Source organism: Crocuta crocuta, unplaced genomic scaffold (assembly GCF_008692635.1).
Source record: "Crocuta crocuta isolate KB4526 unplaced genomic scaffold, BGI_CrCroc_1.0 scaffold234, whole genome shotgun sequence".
NCBI classification, from domain to species: Eukaryota; Metazoa; Chordata; class Mammalia; order Carnivora; family Hyaenidae; genus Crocuta; species Crocuta crocuta.
The window spans coordinates 2,140,403-2,157,608 of NW_027529647.1; the positions used below are offsets into that span (position 1 = coordinate 2,140,403).

General features: G+C 57.4%; 3 protein-coding genes across 3 annotated transcripts in view; 2 read left to right on the forward strand and 1 right to left on the reverse strand.

The window, feature by feature from the left end:
* Positions 1-7,543, reverse strand: part of GREP1 (glycine rich extracellular protein 1) — a 14,482-nt gene extending 6,939 nt beyond the window's left edge. The window contains exons 1-7 of the mRNA XM_077762763.1: positions 7,521-7,543; positions 6,924-6,955; positions 1,738-1,773; positions 1,220-1,279; positions 894-926; positions 736-789; positions 41-82 (exon numbers count right to left, since the gene is read on the reverse strand). Of these exons, the coding sequence (XP_077618889.1) occupies positions 41-82; positions 736-789; positions 894-926; positions 1,220-1,279; positions 1,738-1,773; positions 6,924-6,955; positions 7,521-7,543 (280 nt within the window). The remainder of the gene's footprint in view (positions 1-40; positions 83-735; positions 790-893; positions 927-1,219; positions 1,280-1,737; positions 1,774-6,923; positions 6,956-7,520) is intronic.
* Positions 7,544-7,816: 273 nt separating this feature from the next.
* Positions 7,817-14,353, forward strand: LOC144230425 (uncharacterized). Its single transcript, XM_077762764.1, has 4 exons — positions 7,817-7,823; positions 8,566-8,691; positions 8,986-9,116; positions 14,206-14,353. The coding sequence occupies exons 1-4, from the start codon at positions 7,817-7,819 to the stop codon at positions 14,308-14,310; spliced, it is 369 nt and encodes a 122-aa protein (XP_077618890.1). The 3' UTR covers positions 14,311-14,353.
* PKMYT1 (protein kinase, membrane associated tyrosine/threonine 1) overlaps positions 14,296-17,206 on the forward strand; it is a 4,172-nt gene continuing 1,261 nt past the window's right edge. Inside the window, exons 1-5 of the mRNA XM_077762606.1 lie at positions 14,296-14,710; positions 15,435-15,928; positions 16,595-16,701; positions 16,818-16,990; positions 17,076-17,206. The exon at positions 17,076-17,206 is cut by the window's right edge and continues 26 nt beyond it. Coding sequence (XP_077618732.1) covers positions 14,360-14,710; positions 15,435-15,928; positions 16,595-16,701; positions 16,818-16,990; positions 17,076-17,206 — 1,256 coding nt within the window. The 5' untranslated portion in view covers positions 14,296-14,359. The remainder of the gene's footprint in view (positions 14,711-15,434; positions 15,929-16,594; positions 16,702-16,817; positions 16,991-17,075) is intronic.

The window sequence follows — 17,206 nt, forward strand, 5'->3', positions numbered from 1 at the left end:
GCTCTTCCCCAGTGCCTCAGCTTAGCCCAGGCGCCCTCACCTGGCTGGGCTCCAACTCCCATCCCATTCCCAGTGCCGAACCCTAGGAAGGAGCGAGAGGGAGTGAGGGGATGCTGGGAGGCCAGGTGAAAGGAGACTGGAACATAGGGACACGGTGCAGCTCACCTGGCTTTTGTGGTTTCACACCCCCTCCAACTCCTGAGAAAGGGTCAGGGACCAGGTGAAGGAGCCTGGAGCTCCCTTGAACCACACCCCCCCCACCACCACCACACATATGCTCCCGGCCCCCACCCCTACCTGGTCCCTGAACCACAGGGCCTGTGGAGAGAGGGAGGGCAGGGCTGGAGCTGGGCCAGTGTGGTTGCTGGGGGTGGGCTCACCGCCTTCTATGCTGCCCTCACCCAGGACCTCTGTGTCCCTCAACTGTTCTTTGCAGGAAGCATGCCCTGAGAAGGGCCTGGAAGTCTGAAAGGCCTTCCCCGAGACCACGGCTCATGCCACAGGAGTGGCAGCAGCAGCCCAGTGAGGGGCACAGCCCCTAAGAGGGTGACAGCGCCCAAGCTGGGGACATGTAGAGAGGGCTACTCTCCCCTCCCCTGGCTTCTGAGTTTGCATCCCCCTCACAGGCCTGGGGAGAGACAGAGGCTGAGCCTCTCCCCACAACTTTCTCCCCTACTCGTTCCCCGGTTCCAGCTCTACCTGTGCCCCCTTTCCCTCCCAGGGCTCCGTCCTCACCTGGCTGGGCTCCGAGCCCCGGGAAGGCACCAGCAACCAGTCCATTTCCATATGCTGGGGACACAGAGCCAGATGGAATGAGGGGACTGGGCTTCAAAGGGAGCCAGACAGAGAGCCATGTGGACAAAAGGGTGGGCATGGAGGGGGGGGTGTCTCACCTGGCTTCTGGGGTTTCACACCGCCTCCAAAACCTGGGGAGAAAGATGTGGTAGATGAGAGGATCCCAGCGACCCAGCCTCTTCCTGGGGCTCCGTAGCTATGCTGAGCTGCGGGGGAGGCAGGGGCTTCTGGGGTCCCAGCTGAGGTGGGGGTGAAGCAAGAGTGCCCTTGTCCCCTCCCCAAGCCAGACATCAGAAACTCTATGGTCCTCCTCCACCTTCAGTAAGTCACCACTTCTGCCTGGGGGACCCGGGGAGAAGACACTCCTGATGGTGACCCAGCCTCATCAACCCCATATCAGCCCCATCCCTCTTCTCCCCCATACCTGGCTGGGCGACCACACCTGGGAAGGCCCCTGCTGCCAGCCCATTTCCGTTCCCAAACCCTGAGGAGACAGGGCAGGAGGGGGTCAGGGAGAAATAAGGGAATAATTGGGGGGGGGGCAAGGCAGAAATGGGGAGAGACAGGGTGGGGGGCTCACCTGGCTTCTGGGGTTTCACACCCCCTCCAATGCCTGGGACAGAGATGGCGATCAAGTGAGGCTCTCGGATCCCATTTCAGGAGTGCCTCTAGAATCCTGCCCCTGGCTCCCAATCACGCTGGGCCCACCTCTACCTTTTCTGTAGCCATTCTTAGCTGGAGGGCCCATCGGGAGAGGGAGGGATGAACTGGGGAGGTTGGGCCCTAGCTGGGGTAGGGGTACAAGGCCCTGAGATCCAGCCAGAAACAGCAAATCAGAAGGCTCCCTATCTGCCCCCTCAATCCTTAAAAAATCCTGGCCCTTCCCCCAGGGCCGAGTAGGGAGGCAGAGAAAACCAATCCCCGTGAACCCAGCAGTCTCACCTGGCTGGGCTCCCAGGCCATTCCCGTTCCCAAATCCTGGAGGGACAGATGGAGACACGGGTGTGAGACAAAGGTGGGGAGACACAGCTGGGGCTGGGCAGGGCCCGCCGGCTTCTGAGGCTGAACATCCCCACTGAAGCCAGGGGAGACCCAGGGCACAGATGAGGGACCCAGGATCCTCTTCCTCAGGGTCTCCCAGGGCCCCTGCTCCCTCCGACCAGTCATTCTGAGCAGGCCTATGGGAACTCAGCTCCAGTCAGTCCAACCCAAAGAAGGTGGACAGCATCGCTGGTGCACAGGAAGGGGGCCTTGGAGCCCACTCCCCTCTTCCCACTCCCAGCTGGCCCAGAGGACACGCAGTGAGCCAGGCTTGCTCGCCCCGGAGTGGAGCTCAGCGGGGGCAGCATGAACACGCAGGGAGAGGAAAGACTGGGGGCGCCCAGGGCAGGGTCCACGGGTGAGATGGCACCAGAGCAGTCTTGATGGATTCCTGGGGGGGAAATGTATGCAGGAGGGAAAGGAGGAGCCCTACACCTGCCACAAGGGGTTCCTGGTTTGCTTCTCTACCTGGGGTGAGGGTGGGGGCTAGAACTGTTCCCACATATTTTGAGGCAGCTGCTTCTCCCCCCAAAATCCCACTTGTTCATCTCTCACCTGCTCCCAGGCCACTGGGGGGACCGTAGCCTGAGTGGGGGAAATAAGAAGTTGAGCCTGGGGGGGGCCAGGAGGGGCCAAGAGCTTGTTCAGAGGACATAGCTGCTCCCACCCTGCCCACCCTCTCAGCCAGCTTTACCTGATCTGTAGCCACTGGGGCTCCCTAAGCCTGTGGGTTGAGAAGGGGGTGAACTTAGGAGGGGGAAAAGGTCTGAACCTGAACGCCAAGCCTCCCGCTCTGCAGGCAAGAGTGGAACCTCTCTCAGCCTCAGTTTCCCCTCTGAGGGAGGGGCAAGGACAGAGCCAGGTGAGGAGCCAGCAGCAGGGGCATGGAGGGAGGTATTCGGGCTGTACCCCTGGGGGCAGATCCCCTGCACCTTTCGCAGGGGCATGTCCGCCTCTACCCTCCATTCGGACTCTGAAGTCTCTGGATGCCTCCCTTCCTGGAAATCTCATGCTCTTGGTGCCCCACTTCCTTATCTTCCCGTCCTGCAGCTCAGGTGCATCTGGTCTCAGCAGGGAGCCCCTTCTCCCACCCTTAAGACCCCACAGGTCCCTGGAGTGAAAACCCTTCCGTGACACTCTGCCTCCCCTTCTCCCACAGTCCCTGGGCCCCTTTGTCTTCTCCCCTCACCCCACCTCCAGGCCTCTGGCCTGTCTTACTGCCAGGCTGTGCTTCCCCTTCCCTGTCCCAGCTTGCCCCCCTTGAAGACCTGGTTCCAAGCCCCTTCTCTGGGATGTTCTCACGCCCCATCTCATTCCTGTTCCAAAGGTGTGGGGTGTCTTGGCTCCATGCACTTGAGCTGACCATGGACAAGACTGTGCTATGAAGACAGGGAGGGACTGTGTGCCCTCTTGGGGCCCACATCTGGATCTCAGAACTAGGTAGGGAACATCTAGGGCTCTCCCCCCACCAGAGAGCTCCGAGACCCCTGGAGGAGAGACCCAGGCCCTCTTCCTTGATCCCCATGCCAGGAGGGACCACTTACCTTTCCCTAGGCCCGGAGACAATGGAGGTAGCCCTGGGGAGCAAGGAGGTGCTGACTCAGGGTGCGGACTCCAGAGACGGAGAAAGAACAGGACCCAGGCATCTATCCCTGAACCCTGCCCAGGACAGACTTCACCCACTCAGACCTCCCTCTCCGGAGCCCCAGCACTGGCCCAGGACTGTGCCTAGGCCCCCCAAACCCAAGCTCAGCGACCTCAGCTGCCCATCTTCCACCCTCACCGCCTTGCAGGCTTTCAGAAGTCAGGCAGAGCAGGAAAAGGGCTGCGGGGAAGGCCCAGGTGCCCATGATGCCGAGTGGAATAGGAGGGCACACATCCTTTGGGCCTTTAAACATGCCTGCTGGGTGGGGGCTCTCACCCAGGCCCCCCAGCTGTGCGTGGCAGAGGCTCTGCTGACAGACCCCAGGGGGCGAGCTCCCACCGCTCTCTGTGGCATGACTCCAAGCCCTCGCCTTCTCCCCGCCCCACCCCTCATCCATCATGGGTGCTGACAGCCAGGACAGGCCCCACCTGGCCCCTGGGGCTCCACCACCCGTCAGGGTCGGGCCCCGGCGCCAGGCCTCCGGGGCTCAGATTCCCACCCAGCAGCTGGCGAGGGGCAGGCAGGCACCCCCGGCCTAGCCCTAATACAGGCGGAGAGAGGAGGGAAAGCCAGGCCCAGAAATGTGGGGGTGGCAGGCAGGGGAGACTCCGCATGAGTTACTGTGCTGCACAGAGCTGGGGGCAGAGACCACAGCGTTCCCGAGGCGTGTGGAGAGGCAACAGTGCAGGGACTAGGACAGCCCGCTTGCCCCCAGGGCGAGCCAGGCCCTTTGCCTGTCTAACCCTGGAGACTCGGGGACCGCAGCAGGAGGTGGCCCTTGGTCTCCACCAGAGGCTGTCTCCCTTCTACAGGAGGTAGTGATACCCAGGGAGTCTGTCCAGGGATCCTCACTGTTCCTTGAAGGCCCGGTGGGGGCCCACCCGCTGCACGAGGCCCTCTCAGCTTCACCCCTGTCTCCTGGCCAGCTCCAGCAGCCATGACTCCACCCCTGGGGGTGCTGACAGGGGTGGGGGACACTGCTTGAGGTGGAATGGGCACAGGACCGCCAGAAGGGTGCCAGGGGCCAGTTAGCGCTCTGTTTCTAGGGAGTGGGCCTGGGGTGGAGCCCATGCTGGGATGTGAGGACCTGGTGGGGAGCCAAGCACAGGAAGACAGGGCAGACAGACCTGGGAAGTGCCAGGAGTGAACCCCACTGAGCTGGCTGGGGACGGCAGTGACTCAGGCCCCCTGGGTCCTAGTCCAGAAGGCCCCACACCCTGTCTGTCTGAAGGTCTGGCCCCTGCCCAGCCAGTCCCTTTTGGCACCTCTGGCTAAGGAGGACAGTGGGCCAGGGTGGGGGCCCAGAGAGGGGCTGCAGTGGGGAGCGGGAAACACAGTGCTCTTTTTGCTGTAAGGCTTTTGAGACCACTATACACACTGGAGCCAGCTCCAGCCTCAGTGGACGGCGGGGCTTTTACGAGGTACGCCCCTGGAGTACCCCCAGCACTGAGATGTGCCTGTGCCTCACCTTCCTCTTTGCCTTCTCTCCCGCCCACATGCTCACATGCACACACATGGCCACGCCCCTGGCACCCACTTCCCCCCTCCACACGCACAAGGCCCCTCTGTTCCCACGGGGTCCCTGCAGCCGTGCCCCGGTACAGCCGGGGAGCTGGAGCAAGACTCCAATCTCCCTGAGTCTGTTCTCTCTCCTCTAAAAGGAAAGGTTCCACCATGTCAGGGCAATTGAGGGGAGCTACTTCCCCATTTTACAAGTGGGGAAATGGGCAGAGAGAAGGGACTTAGCCCAGATCCTATAACTCCTAAGCAGTGGCCCCGTGATTCGAAGCCTGGCAGTCTGCAGGCCTCCTTGGGTCCAGTCCTCCACTCCGTCACAGCACACGNGGATCCTATAACTCCTAAGCAGTGGCCGTGATTCGAAGCCTGGCAGTCTGCAGGCCTCCTTGGGTCCAGTCCTCCACTCCGTCACAGCACACGCTGCTGGGTGGGCAGCAGACCCACATACCCCAGACACTGCATTGCTCTGTCCGCCCTATGTCGGTCTAGGCCCAAGGTGTCTGCTTCAGAGCCCGTATAGCTAAGGGCCCCTACACTGACCCAGGCACAAGGCTCCCCCCATAGGGTGCCAGGGGAGCTTGGCCCAGGATGAGGTAGACACAGACCAGGAGGGGCCGTGCAGGAGGTACAGGCTGAGTGCCCGCTGGGCTACTGCCAAAGGGAATGCCGGTACCCACAGCCACTGCCAGGCTGCCTGGGTGCTGGCATGGGCCCGTGGAAAACGCCAGCCAGCCTGGGGCCTTGTGCCAGCTTGCTGCTGCTCAGTGCCAGGGCTGAACCCAGTTGGGCATCCCGTGGCCCTGGCCATGCCGCTACCCCCACCCCAGGCATCCAGTTCCCTCAAGTCACCCCAGCCCCACCCAGGCCAGGCTGGCCTGAGAGCAAATGGACCACTCGGGGACCGAGAGAGCCCCTGATGGAGCCCGAGCCTCGGGTAACCTTTGCTCCTAGATGTGAGGGGACATGGCGGTCCAGCTTCTATGCAGAAGAGCAACTTCCAGGCGTCAGGGCTAAGGGCCCAGAGCAAGGTGACAGCTGGGTGTTGAAAAGTGCAAGGCAGAGGCCCAGGAAGCGTATCGCCTAAAATGGCAAAGCCTGTCAATAGACCGCAGCCAGCTGCTCAAAGCAGCACCTGCCGGGGTAGGACTTTGTGGAGGACAGCTGGAGGTGGGGGCAGGCTCCTCCTGAACCCGCATCTGTGCTGAAGTCCCCTCAGGGCACCCTCTCGGCCCCCCCACCTGACAGCCCTTTAGCCTGGATCCCTGCGCTGGCTGCCTCTAGGACACCTTTGCAGGCACCCCTAGGCACTTGCACAGTGCAAAGGTGACCTCTGTTAACCCCCTCTCTCCACTCACCTGCCAGTTTATTAAAAGCTATACCAGTGTGAAGTAGGGCAAACCCCAGCGGACGGACAGATACATACAACATAACAAATACTCATAAAACAAACAGCTACTGGGGTGCCTGAGGGGCTCAGTCGGTTGAAGGTCTGAATGTCGATTTTGGCTCAAGTCATGATCTCACAATTTGTGGGATTGAGCCCCTGTGTCGGTGTCTGCAGTGACAGCGTGGACCTTGCTGGGATTCTCTCTCTCTGCCCCTCCTCTGCTAACTGCTCTCTCTCCCAAAATAAATACATAAACTTAAACAAAATCCAGCTACTGCTGCTGGCACCAAGATCAAGAAACAACGTAGCCACCTCCCCAGAAGCACCCTCGTAATCTCTTCTCCATTAGGGTAGCCGTGTTTGCTCGTGGGGCCATCATTTCCTTGCTTTTCTTAAGTCACGTTGTTAATCCTGTTTTGTGGCCCCATCTCTGAGGTGGCTTCCCAGACAAGGGGTGACTCTTCCCTGCGAGTCTGGGTGATGATGCTGTTGCGGCGATGGGACACACGGGGGCGCAGGGCTCAAGCCGGCACTCACCTGAATTTGGGCCAGACGCGGGGACTCCACCCCTGGGCGCACGGGTTGGAGGGCTTCCTCAGGTGGGAGCCCCAGCCAAGTTCTTTGGTCTGAAAACCTGTGGTCCCTCTCCACCAGGAACTTCCCTTTGGCCCAGGCAGCCGTTGTGAAATCTAAAACGCTATACAGTTGACAGAATGTTACTGTTATTATGAAACAATGAGTAAACTCCTACTGTATACTTGCTCAGCCTTGAGGTAAGCTGTTCATATTCATTTTCTTTCTTTTTTTAAAAAAAATTTTTTTTGAGAGAGAAAGAGAGAGAGAGGGAATCCCAAGCAGGCTCTGCACCATCAGCAAGGAGCCTGACATAGGGCTCAAATTCATCAACCGTTAGATCATGACCTGAGCTGAAATCCATTCTTAACTGACTGAGCCACCCAGGTGCCCCTCACATTCGTTTTCTTATTTAGTGCTCCTGCCCTAGGAGGTAGGAACTAATCTCTCCACATGGAAACAGATCCAGAGACATAAAGCAACTTGCTTATTACAGCACAGCTCGAGCGGCAAAGCAGGCTACAGCCCTAGTTTTCCTTATTTCACTGCCCATGCTCTTACCGACTCTCTGTACTTAACTTCATGTTATAGTCCCTCCACAGAGTGAAATATCCATTGGAAGTATATTTTCAAATTAAAAAAATATTTATTTTTAGGGCATTGCAGATTAGGCTTTGGAGACTGGGCAGCTGGAAGAAGCCCTGGGGCCCAGGCTCCTGCAGGAGGGGCTGGCAGCTGGAGAGGGGCCTGCTTGCTTCCCCAGGCCTCCTGGGGACAAGCTGGGGGCCTTTAACAAGGATCCAGCCTGAGTCACAGGGGCTGTGGCTGCCAGAGATGCAAATACAAAGGAAGGGTGCATGGAAGGTGGGTGGGGGTGCAGCCCCTAGAGAAGCTCTAGGTCTAAGGACCTAATCCAGGAGGCCAGGCCCTCCTCTGCTGGGCCACAAACTGGAGCGTTCGCTGAAGCCACCCCAGCCGGCTGGGACCCCTAGCCTGTCGGAAAAATGGGGGTGGTCAACAAGTATACCAATAACTAGAGGATAGACTTCCAGATAGAGGGAAGAGCAGCACGAAACTCAGGTGGGAAAGGAGACGCGACGCGCTTGGGAACATTCTAGAGAGGGTGGCCTGGAAGTGTGACTTCCCTCCACGAAGGCGCACCCCCGAGCCGCGCTATTGTTAGGGACCAGCGCTTGCTCCGCCGGGCTCCCTGCTAAGAACTTGAAGGGGATCATCGGGTTTAAACCTCTAGCTCCGTGCGGGAAGCTTCACTGCTCAGTTTTTGCAGGAGAAAGGCCCCGTAGGTCCCCAAGGTTGTCCGGCCACGAAGGGGCGGAGGCAGGGTGGAGTTGAGCTCAAATCTCAAATCCAAAGAATATTTAGGGTTGCCTTGGAGGTGGCTGAGGCCTGCCTGGAGGGCTTCCCGGGGGTGGGGACAACGTCCAGCATCCCGGTGCGGTGCACGGCAGGCAGCAGGGAGCCCGCGAGCCCAGGGCGCTCCACCCCGCTGGGACCCGCAGGCTCGTCCTGTCCGGAGTGACCGCCTCCTGAGGCACCTCTGAGGCAAACCGCAGAGACCGCCTCTTTTAGAGTCTAGAAAACTAAGCCAGCTCAGTGACGGCCGTGGGTGCGGGACTGGGNCCCGCCTGCCTGACTGCTCCGGGGGCTTCCGCGGCCTCTGCGGACCCGGAATCTCGGACCTTGCTGGACCGCGTCCCTCCCAACCGTCCAGGTGAGCCCAGAACCGGTCCCGAGGGCCCTCGGTCGGCACTTCCTCCCGGCAGCCCTTGCCCCCCTGACAGCCCCTGCCGCGGTCAGCCTCCCCCGCTCCCCGCCTCAGCCACCCGGCCTCGACCCCTCCCCGTCCCACCGGGCCGGCCCCGCCCCCTGCCCCCGCCGCGGCTCCTGGGGACTGCCACAGCCCTCCCGGCCTTCCCCGGTGACTGCCCCCGCCCCCACGCCTTACCGGTCCCTCCCCGGGAAAAGCCCGGCCCACCTTTCATCGGCAGCCCCTCCCCCGTGACAGCCGGCCTGTTCAACTGTTCGCCGGGCTTGGCCCCCGTCCGCCGGGGTGAATCAGCTGTGGCCCTGCCCCGGAGGATCTCACAGTCTAGCGCGGCGGACCGTGGTCAGCGGTGTGAGCGGCCCAGTGAGCGGGTGAGGCCCCTGAACGCTCCAGAGGCCGTCCAGGCCTGGCCTGGTCAGGGCCACGCTGGATTCCCCCTCCCCGTCCCATCATCCCCAAAGCCGTGTGGCCAGGCCGCTGGTACTAGAATCTTAGTGATATCGGGGTGGCCCGAGAATGGTTTAAGATGCGCGTCTGGAGGGGCGCCTGGGCGGCTCCCTGCCTCAGGTGCCTGACTTTGACTCAGGTCCAGATCTCACAGTTGGCGGGTTGGAGTCCCGCTACCGGGACCCAGCTGTGTGCTGACAGCTGGGAGCCTGGAGCCTGCTCCAGATTCTGTGTCTCCCTCTCTGCTCCTGTCCTGCTCGTGCTTTCTCTCTATCAAAATAATAAATAAACATTGAAAAATGTGTTTATTATTTTGAGAGCGCAACCGCAGGGGAGGGGTAGAGAGAGGCGGGGACAGAGGTTCCAAAGTGGGCTCTGCACTGAGCATAGAGCCTGCCGTGGGGCTCGAACTCATGAACCATGAGTTGGTCAGATGCTTAACTGACGTAGCCACCCAAGTGTCCCTCCATTAAAGTTTTTTTTTTAATAACACTTAAAAAAAGACGCAGGTGCTGGGTGTCCCAAATATGCTAGACTGGGCCTGGAGGCTGAACTTCTAACCAGCAGGGGGTTCTGACACCTTTGTTCTGCACTTTGAGAAGCCCTGGAGATGGGAATGCTGGGGTGAATACCGGCAGAGGAAGGGTCCCCAGGGGATGTCAGGTGGTCATTTGGGGGTCCCTTCCCTATCCCCTCACTGCCCCAGGGACTGAAGGGCGCACTTCAGAGGACTGGCGTTCCCTCAGGTTTCTGTTACTTATTCACTCCCTGCATCTTTTTTTTTTTTAATGTTTTATTTATTTCTAGGAGAGAGAGAGAGAGAGAGGGACAGCGTGAGCAGGGGAGGGTCAGAGAGACAGGGAGACACAGACTCTGAAACAGGCTCCAGGCTCTGAGCTGGCAGTCAGCACAGAGCCCGATGCGGGGCTCGAACCCACGAACCGCGAGATCATGACCTAAGTGAAAGTCGAAAGTCGGATGCTTAACCGACTAACCCCTCACTCCCTGCATCTTTTGATACACTGTGGCTTCCTCTCAACATTGGATTCCTCCTCTTTTGTTTTCTTGGTTTTGTTACTATTATATATATATGTTATACATTATATAATATATATTATAATATTCTGTTATATATTATATCACATTTATTGTATTATAGCAACACCACAGCCCTCTCTCTCCCAGCACACCACCTTGGGACTACTGCACTTTGTGTGTTCTTTCAGACTGCTCAGATCATTACTATATTTTACTTATTATGTAACAGTTAGCATTTATTGGGGGAATTTTTAAGAATTTTTAAAAAAGTTTATTTTGAGGGAGAGTGTGTGCGAATGGGGGAGGGGCAGAGAGAGAGGGGGAGAGAGAGAGAATCCCAAGCAGGCTCCGCACTGGCATTGTGGAGCCTGAGGTGGGGCTTGAGCACATGAACTGTGAGATCGTGTGGCCTGAGCCGAAATCAAGAGTCAGAAGCTTAACCAGCTGAGCCACCCAGGCACCCCTTATTGGGGGATGTGTATGCCGGACAGTGGGCTAAACCTTTTAGTATTAGGGGTCCACAAACCCCTGTGACTAGGTGTCTTTCCCAATTCTAAATGTCCCTGATCTTAGATAGGGCACGCATGTCATTTGTATGTAATACACCTGTGGGCCTCGGATGTCACCCCATAATTAATATTTCTCTCAAGAAATATATGAATATTCACACTCAGAGCGAAAATAGGTCAGATTTTCCTACTAAATGAGGCTTGCATGTGCATGTAGAGATCTGGTTGTCCCAGCACCATTTTTTGTGACTATTCTTTCCCCCTGAATTGTTTTGGCACCATTGTCAAAATCAACTGACTGTGAATGTGAGGGTTTATTTCTAAACTGCCGCTTGTGTTCTTTTGATCTCTGTCTATCTTTATGTGAATACCACACTGTTTGATTCCAGTAGCTTTGTAATAAGTGTCAGAATCGGGAACTGCAAGTCTTCCAACTTTTGTTTTGACTATTCTGGGTCCTGCGAATTTTCATATGAATTTTTGGATCAGCCTTTCAATTACTGTGAAGAAGCCAGCCTGGATTCTGATATGGATTTTACTGAATCTGTAGATCAGTGTGGAGAGTGTTGCCATTTTATCTGCGATAAGTCTCAATCAATGAACGTGTGATGTCTTCCCGTTAATTTGGGTCATCTTTTTTTTTTTTTTTTAAGGTTTATTTTGAGAGGGAGAGAGAGAGAGAGAGAATGCAGGGGAGGAGCAGAGAGAGGGAGAGAGAGAGAGAGAATCTGAAGCAAGCGCTGCGCGGTCAGCACAGAGTCTGACGTGGGGCTCAGCTCAAATCCACAAACCACAAGATCGTGACCTGAACTGACACCAAGAGTCAGAGGCTTAAGCGACTGAGCCACCCAGGCACCCCCTATTTAGGTCATCTTTAATTTCTTTAAGAAGCTGAAGGACAAGTAGATGGAAAGCAAGTATATATATATGATGTTTGTTACACTGACGCTCTTATTTATCACTTCTGGTTCTCTTTATTTGTTCCTGTGGATTCAAGTTACCATCTGGTGTCATTCTCTAGTTTGGTGTTCCCACCCACCTCTTTTGGGCTCTTATCTGTAAGTGTGTTACGTCTCTATATGTTACATGCCCAATATACAATTGCAGACTGTTGTACAATCATCTTTTACGTCGGCTGAGAGAAGAGATATGCATTTACATTGTCGTTTGTATTACTTGATCGTCTTTACCACTGCTCTGTTTCTTCATGTAGATTCAGATTACTGTTTGGGATCACGTGCTTTTGGCCTGAAGAACTTCCTTTAGTTTTTCTTATAAAGCAGGTCTGTCAGCAGTGAATTCTTTCTGCTTTTGTCCGGGAATGTCTTTATTTTGCCTTTATTTTTGGAAGACAGTTTTGCCAGTGGGATTCTTGGTTGACACATATTCCCCCCCAACACGTTGCATATGCCGCCCGCTGCCTCCTGGCCCTGTTCGCCGTTTCTGGGGAGAAGTCGGCAGTTCACTGCAGGGGCGGCGGTAAGTGAGGAGGCCTTTTCCTCTTGCCGCTCCCAAGACGGAGTCCTTGCTTTTGGTTTTCAGCATTTGAAAAAGGTGTGTCGGCGTGTGGGTTTCTTCGTTATCCTACCTGACGCTCTTTGAGCTCCTTGGCTGTGTTAATGTGGTTTTCTTAGGGCGGGGAGGTTTTTTGTGAATCACATTTGGGAAGGTTTCATCTTTTAGTTCTTAGCACATTTTTCTTGCTCCTTCTCTTCTTTGCTCTGGTGCACCTTATACATACGTCCGTGCACCCAGTGGCGTCCTGTGTTCCCTCTTCTTCGTTCTTTTTCTCTTTGTTCTTCAGACTGCATAATCCTTCTCGATCTGTCTTCAGGTTCACAAATCATTCTTCCAGTTCAAATGCACTGTTGAACCCCTCTAATGAATCTTTTCATTTTAGTTCTTACATCTTTCAACTCCACAACTTCCCTTTGGTTCTTTTTATAATTTCTATCTCAGTATCAATATTCTTTATTTGCTGAAATGTGGTCATTGTGCTTCGCTTACTTCTTTACGTGTGGTTTCCTTTAGTCCTTTGAACATATTTAGAATGAGTACTGTGACGTCTTTGTTAAATCTCACATCCGGTCCCTCTCAGGTACTTTCTGTTGTCCACTTGTCTCCTGTGCATGGGTCACATTTTCCTATGTCTGTGGACATCTTGTAGTTTTATTTATTTATTTATTTATTTATTTAGGGAAAACTGGACCTTTTAGAGAGCAACTGGCCTTACTGGTCTCACCCCCGCCCCCCTGGGGATTATGACTTGTTTGCTCGCTTAGTTTTTAGTGACTGGCTGGGCCATTGTCTTGATGTCTCTTTCCCCTGCAGCGGGAAGCCTGGGACGCTACTCCTCAGAGGCCCAGCCACAGGCCTGTGCATGGTCACCTTGGAGCGACAGTGGTTTTATGGGGTCTCTCTCTGTCCTTCCCACTCCTTAGCTGTTCGGCTCCACCAGTTGTGGAGTTTCTAGTTCTAGTTCTAGTGTTTTTGACAATGCCTAGGGCATCAGTTGCTAGATAGACTGATCTAGTTAAGTTGGGGATCCTTCGACAGGGTAGCTTTTGAATTCAGTGTTTGAGGTTTGTTCTGACTCCAATAAGACTCTTGTCCCGAGTTCTGTGTGGGAAACTGGCCGGCTTGGGGGGCACTTGTTGCACTAATGTAGGTGCCAGCTTCCCCCTCTTTGCTTACCATCAAAACCCCCAGTGTCTTCAAGAGCGCCTTTAGTCTTGAACTTCCCACGTTGTTTCAAATAACTCTTTTGGGTGTTTTGCTTGGTTTTGTTTTTTAGGGAGCGCTTCAGAACTTTCTGTTCTATTGCCTGCTTGTCTGTAGGTTGAATCCCGGGGCTGGAGCTCTGGAGCTAAGGGCAGGGACAGAGGTGCCTGTCTCTCTGAGGGACACTGCTGCCTCAGGGCGGGAACAGTAGCCTCCGGCCTTCTCTGGTTGCTTTTCCCAGCCAGGGACCTCGTGCTGGGGCTTGAGCGGCTGGGCCCCCGTGTCCCGAGCCCTCCTGCCAGATGTGGCTTTTGCCCCCTGGGAAGGGGCTGCAGCATTGCTCGGCGGCGCTTACCCGGAACTTGGGCCCCCGCGGCTGGAGGTGGTGGAACCCCACTGAATGAGTGCTGGCCCCACAGCTGCGAGAAAGAAGGCAGGAGAGAACCTTGGGTTTCAGACCTTTGGTTTTACTTTCGAATTTGAGATAAGGGATGGTGGGCCCGCGTTAATATTTCCATGTTGCGTTTTTGGAAGAGGGTGTGTATCTTAAAGGCCAAACTGCTGGTTGTGATGAGGCAGCATATACAGGCGGGCTCTCTGGCTGCAGGCCCCTCCCAGCCAACCTGTGCTGGACTGCGGAGTCCCCAGGACATGGCCTTGCGGATTTTGGTTGATGCTTCTGTGGCCTGCAAGGTACGGATGACTGGGTGCAGGCCTACGTATACTTGTCTCGCTTTCCCTGCAGGTGCTCGTCCCCGTGGCCTCCATGTTTAAAGCAGAACGTGTGTGCAGAGTGGACACACCTCTCTTCCGAAGTCTCTTTGGGGCCATAAGACCAGGCGCTGTTTGAGCAGACACACTGTTCTGTCGTCTGCAGCCCAGGGCCTCCTGTGCTGGCCATGCCTGTGCCCACAGAGGGCACCCCTCCACCCCTGAGTGGCACCCCCGTTCCAGTCCCAGCCTATTTCCGCCACGCAGAACCTGGCTTCTCCCTAAAGAGGCCTGGAGGGCTCAGTCGGAGCCTCCCACCCCGGCCCCCTGCCAAGGGCAGCATCCCCATCAGCCGCCTCTTCCCTCCTCGGACCCCAGGCTGGCACCAGCTCCAGCCCCGGAGGGTGACATTCCAAGGCAAAGCCTCCGAGACCCTTCAGAGCCCCTCGTATGACCCGAGCCGCCCGGAGTCCTTCTTCCAACAGAGTTTCCAGAGGCTTGGCCGCCTGGGCCACGGCTCTTATGGAGAGGTCTTCAAGGTGAGTCTTCATTCCTCGGGCCTGCTACCCCCACTCCCGTTTCCCTCTCCTGGCCGGAGGGGACAGCGTCCTGGGCAGCCCGCTCCCTTTTCCTCCTCTGAGAGCCTGCTTCTCCTTGGCTGATTTGGCTGCTTTCTCCTTCCCCTACTTCAGCCCCTCCAAGCCCCTCGGTGCACTCTCCCCCCTTGTGCGGAGCCTGGCCCGCCTTACAGCGGCTCCTGGGTGGCCCCTCCCCCACCCCCAAAACAGNCAGCAGGTGCTAAGGCTACACCCTTCATACCACCTTTTTATTTGTCCTTAAAATAGATTTTCCAATCATTTATATTTCCTTTAAAATGGTGATCTTCCTTACACAAGTACTACAGTTTTGTGGTTAAAAAGTACAAATACCGTGGTTCTTCCAGTGTGCTTCTCAGGTGGGTGTCCTCCCTTTCTGACCTTTTTCTCTACATCCCCAGACTTGGCCATATACGGAGAGACTCTCTATATTCTGCACAGCGGGTCATACTGGCCACACTTGTGGAGCCAGCTTTTTTCGTGCAGCAATGTGCCACAGAGGCCCTGTGGGGTCAATACGTAAAGCTCGGAGTGGCGCGGCCAGCTTCGCTTTACACACGTGGGCTCCCGGGCGGCTGCCGTGCTCCACCTTCCACGCGTGGACAGTCCTAACGGGGTCTGCCGGATTGGCCTCCCGGCCCACTTGTGGGTGCCGCCTCCCTTCCAGGTGCGCTCTAAGGAAGACGGCCGGCTCTATGCGGTGAAGCGCTCTATGTCGCCCTTCCGGGGCCCTAAGGACCGGGCCCGCAAGCTGGCTGAGGTCGGCGGCCACGAGAAGGTGGGGCCACACCCGCGTTGTGTGCAGCTGGAGCGAGCCTGGGAGGAGGGCGGCATCCTGTACCTGCAGACGGAGCTGTGTGGGCCCAGCCTGCAGCAGCACTGCGAGGCCCAGGGCGCCGGCCTGCCCGAGGCCCAGGTCTGGGGCTACCTGCGGGACACCCTGCTTGCCCTGGCTCACCTGCACAGCCAAGGCCTGGTCCACCTTGATGTCAAGCCTGCTAACATCTTCCTGGGGCCCCGTGGCCGCTGCAAGCTGGGTGACTTTGGGCTGCTGGTAGAGCTGGGTGCCTCCGGAACTGGTGAGGCCCAGGAGGGAGACCCCCGCTACATGGCCCCTGAGCTGCTGCAGGGCTCCTATGGGACAGCGGCAGACGTGTTCAGGTGAGGGCGGGGATGCGGGAGGCTCTGGCGGGGTTGGCAGGGGGGCTGTGCAGTCAGCAGAGGGAGGGAAACGCCACCCTAGCCCAAAGTCAGGAAGACTCGGCCTCGGGCTGGGACATCCTGCCCCAAGGGGGTGGAGGCCAGTCCTGTACTTGAGGGGTTCTGCAGAGTCAGGCTCTAAGCACCGCCTGGAGCCCTTTTACATGGATCCACCCATTTCTTCACCTCACCTCCACAGGAGAGACAACTACTCCATTTACAGGGAATGGACACAGTGGGGCTGAAGGGCTTGTGTGAGGTCGTTAGCAAGTGGGGAAGCTAGGGCTGGACCAGGCAGTGGGTCCCCTCGTCTGTGCTAGTAACCCCTGTTCTGCCTCTAACAGCCACGTCCAGCCTTGCCAACTGAGCGATGGTAGTAACATTAGTAACCGTAGTGCCTGCCCGCTGAGAGGTGCCAGGAGGACTCACCGGGTGGTGTGTGGGCGCTGTAATATGGTCCCATCATTGGCCCTGCTGGGGCCTTCTCAGGCCCCCCAGCCCCTCCGTCCCCACTTCCCTGGCTCACGGTAGAAGAGCCATGCCTCTTCATGGGCAGCCTGGAGCTCTGGGGTCTGTGCCCCAAGGCCAAGCCTGCCCCTCTTCTGTCACTGCCCCCATCCTTTCCAGTCTGGGCCTCACCATCCTGGAAGTGGCATGCAACATGGAGCTGCCCCACGGTGGGGAGGGCTGGCAGCAGCTGCGCCAGGGCTATGTGCCCCCGGAGTTCACTGCTGGTAAGTGCAGGGCAAGGGTGGGGAGGAACATGCGGCCCCAGGGAGGGCAGGCTCACCTCGGGGGCCCCAGCGCTCAGAGCTCAGTCACCCCTGACACAGCTGTGCCCTGTGGACAGACCTGTCTTCTGAGCTGCGTTCTGTCCTCGCCATGATGCTGGAACCTGACCCCAAGCTGCGGGCCACCGCCGAGTCCCTGCTGGCCTTGCCCATGCTCAGGCAGCCTCGGCCCTGGAGCATTCTGTGGTACGTGGCCGCCGAGGCCCTCAGTCGAGGGTGGGCCCTGTGGCAGGTAAGCTGGGTGATGGTGGCGGGGTGCCCGGCCTTGCTCCCCAGCCCCAGGGCCTGACCTGCCTCCCTTGTCCCTGTCCCCACAGGCCCTGCTTGCCCTGCTGTGCTGGCTGTGGCGCGGGCTGGCTCATCCGGCCAGCTGGCTGCAGCCCCCCAGCCCACCGGCCCCCCAGCCCGGCTCGCCCCCCTGCAGCCTCCTCCTGGACAGCAGCCTCTC